A 6,034-nucleotide genomic window follows, 5' to 3' on the forward strand; every position below is an offset into this window, starting at 1 on the left:
TTTAGCTATTATGCTGGAACCAGCTTCCATGTAAAGCACTTTGAATTGCCATTGTGTATGAAATGTGCTTTATAAATAAACTTGCCTTGCCTTGCTTATTATAACACAGACAACATACTAAAATTTATCCCATTCAGCAGTGCTTTATATCATTTTAAAGGGTTTTCTGTAAAATTACACTGGAATATTGCATATATACCACTGGATATGGGTATGGGCAGAGTTTAGATTTGGGTAGGTGGAAATTCAGATTAATATGAACATCTTTTTCATTTTTTATTATACAGAAGAAAAAAAAATGCCAATGTTTGCTGGCATCTAGAGGAAACAAAAAATCTAGAGGCCACTTTATTTTTTTATTTTTTTTATTACAGCTCAGACAACATATACATAAATGTTTATCACTTTTAGCACTGTTAAAATGACACCAACGTTGTCCATTTTGACAAAGCAATGATGAAATGTCAGGCTTTTCAATTTGGGTAGGCAAATCCAGGCGGAAATCCCCCAAAATGGTCCCGGATCTTATCAGGTTAACATGCTATATAAAAATATCTGTGGGCTATTTTGAGCTAAAACTTCACACACACACTCTGAAGACATCAGAGATTTATTTTACATATTGTGAACAGGGCATTATACCACCCCTTTAATGGTAAAACAGAACTGAACTTTTCGAAGATTTCTCCTTTTATTATCTTGGAGATCCTTTTTCTTTTTCTTTTTTACGCTTGTGGCGTATGTTGCTTCTGATGTTTATTCTTGCCACTGTATCAGTCTGTGGAATATATAGCCTACTTAGGAACTGCTGGAATGAAAGTCTCTTTCTAACTCATTTTGAAATGATTGATCTTGCTGATTGATTGTAGCTGAAATAAGATGCATTTGCTTGTCAACGCCAAGGACTAAAATCCACACAGCTAAATAGTGTTCTTCCTCAATTTCAGTTTACATTCATGCATTTAACAGGCACATTTAGAGGAGCATAAGCAATTCTTTACAGAACCAACACAATTCAAAGTAAACAATTGCAGATTTATTAGGCTAGACTGGGAAACAAGCTAGAACATACTGTTGGTGAAATGCCAAGAAGAGTATACTAGAGTATATGTTTTACTTCTTGCATTTGGATCCTACGGAGCCCAAAGGGACATGGTTGAGGAACAAATATGAGATGGGAGGGAAAATGATGCCGTTTCAACATGAATTGCAAGAAAGGTATGCTTTCTCTCAGTCTGATTGCTCCAGATACCCAAATTCACTCTTAAGACAGGCTTAATGCATGTATTTGTCAAGAAAAAAAAAAAGAACAATTCAAGATTAAACGGGATTTATTCAACAGATCTCAATAAGCACAAGCAATTTTGTTAATACATGTTTTGTACAATCTAAAATACAAGATTGTCATATATTAGGAGTATTAGTATATATTCGTGCTATATTAGTCCCATTATATTTATGTAATTTAATAGTTTCAATGTTAAATGTAGAAAGATTTTATATCATAACTTTTCTTTTCTTAAAAAATCTTTCTATTAATTTTCAACTTTTGATTTTGAGTCACACAAAGCATAATTCTATAGTCATTTTAATCCACGATCTAATAACTATATTACTAACTATATATATGTGTGTGTGTGTGTGTGTGTGTCCGTGCGTGCGTGTGTGTCTGTCTGTGTGTGTGATCTTTTTTATTTTTTGGAGCAACTGTCCTCCAAATTATTGTTGGCAATTTGAACAATCTGTTCAAGTGCCTTTAGTATCAGAACATCAATGTCATCCTCTGTGTTAATCTCTTCATGGTAGTTCTTCACTGGGAAGATGTTAGACAATGGCAAACCTAACTTGTCACTGCACAACTCCATCTGGCCAGGAACAGAACGTTAGGTCAGAAAATTACATGTAGCTATTAGACAAAATCAGATCAGCATGAGCAATATATACTTGCAATATAACATGTACTCCTAATTTGTAAGTCGCTTTGGATAAAGGCGTCTGCTAAATGACTAAATGTAAATGTAAAATGTAAATGTAAATGTACATGTACTTGGATGATATCACATACCTTCTCTTTGATCTTCTTGCTAGTGTAGATCTTCCTTAGATCGTTGTTGACCAGCGGACATGCTTCATCCACTTTGGTCATCACAACCACTTGAGGAATCCCTACAGCAAATGCAGAGGCAATTTAAAGGTTTTTTCCCTCAACAACTTTGAGCATTATTGTGGCAGTTTGTTGTACATATCTACATTACTGACCCATATTGTCTGGGTCATATAGATAATTATGCAGAAAAGTTGAGTTTTGTAACATGCCGTCTTTGCACTTGGCATTAAAATGCAGCCTGTATCTGGATTTTGTCCATCTATGCATTGAAAACACACACACACACACACACACACACCCTAACCCAACATGTATGCGAACTCATACATTCAGTGGTCAGATTTACCCGCTTCACTGATTCTCTTGCGGATGATCGTCAGCTGGTCAATAAGTTTATCATCTGTGAATAGGGCTGTATCTGCGGCTATGACGTAAACCAGGCAGGAAGCCTGACCGGAGAGGTTGAGTGGCTGCTCTGCATTGAACTAAGATTGGAAATTCAGCAAAATATGTTCAATGTCAAACCTATTGCACACAAACTTGATGTTGAAATGTTATCACAATATAGGGGTTTATTACTTCATAGCCATCCTTCACGTTTCGAAACACAGCATTGATGATGTCATCTATTTGTGACCCAGCAAATGCATCAGGTTCTATTTCCATTATGTCAGTGAAGACGAAGGGCAAAGATTTGTTCTCACTTTTGATGGAGAATCCTTTAAGCTACAAATGAAGACCAAATATATGAGCACAAATATTTGCAAAGAATTTCCCAGAAATCTTCATTCAATTACCTAAAATGGTTACAGGTCAACATGCAACTACTGTATAGGTGACAAATACTTACTACTTGTGTGTCACCACCAGGCGAATTCACTAGCGCTCTAGAGGTGATCCGCCCTTGAAAGGCATTATTGATTGAGAGAATAAAGCTGGACTTTCCTGCTCCAACTTCTCCAGTTACCAGGATCTTGATGTCATTTACATCTGGATTATCCAGAGTGAAGTTTTCTAGATTATCTTTCAGGGCTTCTTTCAGACTATCAAAACAAAAGACAATTCTGTACACAATGGATACTGGGCATAATATTTCTATAGTGACATGGAAGCCTCCGTGGACTTACCCGTCCCATAAACAAAGATAAGAATTTTTTTTGCTTACGAGGATAAGTCAGATCATTGGCAGAGGTCATTTTACACCAATGAGGACATATTTATGAATAAAGACATGATTTTAGCTAATAAAACGCTTAAAAACCTACACAGTGTACCTTCAAAAATGTCCATGAGTAGGCTATACATTTTAAATAATTTCCCCAAATAATATAAAAGTTAAAAAAAAGAAAGAAAAATTATAGTGACTATACTCACAACTTACTGAAATACTATAATTGCACTTCAAAACAACACAACAGAAAGTGTATTAGGTAAGTTGGGGTTATTATTTTAATAATCAGTTCTTATTTTGTATCTTGATGAATATTCAAATATTCAGATTTCATTTTTAATATTCAGCTGTGCATTAAATGCTTTGATGTGCCTTTAAAATTAATTATACAAGGGACAAATAAGCAGGAATAAAAAGAAAAGTTATTGACTTGTTTCTACATGCATTTGGTGTTGGTGAAAATAAGTACTATCCATGATGTAAAACTCTTTATAATAATACTCTAAAATAATCAACATCATGAATGACATATAGTCTAGGATACTAAGCAACCAACTTACGTCCAATCAAATTCTCTCCATGGTGTGTCCAGTTCTAGAAGAAAAAAGATAGATCATAGTTACTTTGGTATGTTCTTTGTTTTATGTTCTCCCCATTAAATATTAATACAACTCATGTAAATGTTGTACTGTATATCTGGAATTAAATGATCCTCTTACCTGGGTTTGACACTCGTGTGGGTGGCAAACTTCTACACAAATGTACATTGACTGGAGCGTTTATGTGTGATCCTGTTATATTTCCTGTTGATTGTGATGATCCCATCTTTGTTTTTATGTTGTTTTCCTCCTAAATTATGAATATCTATATCAGCAATATCTCCCTAAAATTAAGGGCAAAGCGAAAGCAACTTGTTTCTCACTCACCACAGCTCTGAAGACCAGTGTCGAGGCTCCTACCAAAATTCCAGTTTTATACTTTTTTTTAAGTTTCAGTTTGACGTTTTTCTTTGTCACACATTCATATGCAAATGAAATACCACCCCTAAAATCCACAGCTACACAACAGAACTATTTGGACACTTGAAATGCCAAGGTCATGGGTTCAATTTCCAGGGAAAGCAAGAACTGATAAGAATGTAAATGTCTACCTTGAAAATGCAGTGTAAGCCGCTTTGGATAAAAGCGTCTGCCAAATGCATGAATGTAAATGTAATTTGGCATTTTTGAATGACACTTTATAATAAAAGGATTTAGGCGTGTTCGCACCGCAGGAACTAGGAACGATTTTAGTTCTAGGAACTTCATTTGGAGGAACTCATTTAGCTCCTACTTCAGAGTGGGGTCTAAACCAGCACTATAGAAATTTCCAAAACATTTTATGAATTGTTTTCATAATTTTATTTTCTCTGCGGAGATATACTAAATATTAGGGGTGTAACAGTACATGTATTTGTACCAAAAGTTTTCGGGTCATGTCTTTTGGTTCACTACGCATGTATACTAAACAAATGCAGCACTGTTTTAACCACTGTACATGCAGAACTTCTCTGTGTGGAATGTAATTTCAAACCCCTGAATGGGACAATATCATTTAAATCAACATACTTTGTTGTAAACACAACTGAAAAATAACACACAGCATTAGCTGTGCACAAAGTTGTCTAAAACATAAGATGTTCTTTATATTAAGCACTTCAAACAAAATCATTTACGTAGATGGCTTGCCAATCGATGTGTCAGATACACAGTATGTCAAGTCAAGTCATCTTGATTTATATAGCGCTTTTAACAGTGTAGATTGTTTCAAAGCAGCTTTACAGTGATAAACGGATAATTTAAGGTAACAGAGTGTAAAGATGGACTTTTACTAAGACTGAATTCAAGAATACTTTTGGTGCCAATGGTAAAGAAGTTCCATTCCCGCAGCAGCAGAACAGTCAGAACAAAGAAAACAATGCCTGTTCTTCTGATGTGGGAGATGCCCCAATAAAGATAATAGATAACCATTTGTGTTTATCCCCCAAACTCAGGCGTGACCACTTTGAGCACGAGAAAGGGTCCAGCAAAAGCTGAATAAATATTTGGGTGCTCAATGTTTATTGTTCTTTTGTTCCACTTGGGTATTTAAAGGGAATTGGCAAACCACTCAAGGAAGCATCTGTAAACAGAACTTCCCACACTGTTGCTGTGTGTCTCTATTGCCAGGTATGCTGACTCTTTTAAACTATTTTTGATATTTGTATTGTGTATTCTGTTTAATCCTTTTAATTGATGCTTAACCTTGCCTGGCAAAATAAATGTTACATCTTGATTTATTCTGAAGTATTCTGAAATCATTATTTTAGTACATTAAGGAGGCTGGTGCTACCGCAAATCTTAGTTAAGGTAGGTCAAACTAAAGGCGCATGTATGAACGGAGCAGTAGGCACGTCATCTGAAGACCTTTTGATTTCTGTCTATCACTGATTTAGCAAGTTGTATGGAAATGGCTAAATTAAACTACACACTCTTGTTCGAGTGAGCAGTAGGCAACCGACTTTAGAGGTATTAGCAAACCCTACATCCTCTGACTAAAATCAGAATTAACAAGTTTGTGTCCGTGAGAAACACGATCCGGCCGACGTGATCTCTAGCCTACCTGAACTTAAGGTTTTATGTTAATGCCTAAGACAAAGAATCAGACACGTTCATCAAGCCAAAGAGTCCTAATTACCCTCACACCCCGTTGCTATATTCTCAACAAGAAAAGGTGTC

The 6,034-nt window shown here is 35.6% G+C and overlaps 1 protein-coding gene across 1 annotated transcript; it reads right to left on the minus strand.

Annotated features, from left to right (window-relative positions):
* Nucleotides 1-1,313: 1,313 nt before the first annotated feature.
* LOC309480299 (interferon-induced protein 44-like) lies at nt 1,314-4,239 on the minus strand. Its single transcript, XM_082144712.1, has 7 exons — nt 3,998-4,239; nt 3,839-3,872; nt 2,958-3,150; nt 2,687-2,833; nt 2,454-2,592; nt 2,066-2,166; nt 1,314-1,865 (listed from the first exon to the last, which is right to left on the minus strand). The coding sequence occupies exons 1-7, from the start codon at nt 4,101-4,103 to the stop codon at nt 1,692-1,694; spliced, it is 894 nt and encodes a 297-aa protein (XP_082000838.1). The 5' UTR covers nt 4,104-4,239; the 3' UTR covers nt 1,314-1,691.
* Nucleotides 4,240-6,034: the final 1,795 nt, after the last annotated feature.

The sequence above is a fragment of the Leuciscus leuciscus genome, assembly GCF_965113295.1.
Source record: "Leuciscus leuciscus genome assembly, chromosome: 1".
Classification (NCBI taxonomy): Eukaryota; Metazoa; Chordata; class Actinopteri; order Cypriniformes; family Leuciscidae; genus Leuciscus; species Leuciscus leuciscus.

What these genes read in the sequence shown, in the direction of transcription:
- LOC309480299 (XM_082144712.1), bottom strand. Translation starts at nt 4,103, where the DNA reads ATGGGATCATCACAATCAACAGGAAATATAACAGGATCACACATAAAC. An exon ending in CACACGAGTGTCAAACCCAG is followed by an intron (nt 3,873 to 3,997) that starts GTAAGAGGATCA and finishes TTTTTCTTCTAG; the next exon opens with AACTGGACACACCATGGAGA. An exon ending in TGGAGAGAATTTGATTGGAC is followed by an intron (nt 3,151 to 3,838) that starts GTAAGTTGGTTG and finishes TTGTTTTGATAG; the next exon opens with TCTGAAAGAAGCCCTGAAAG.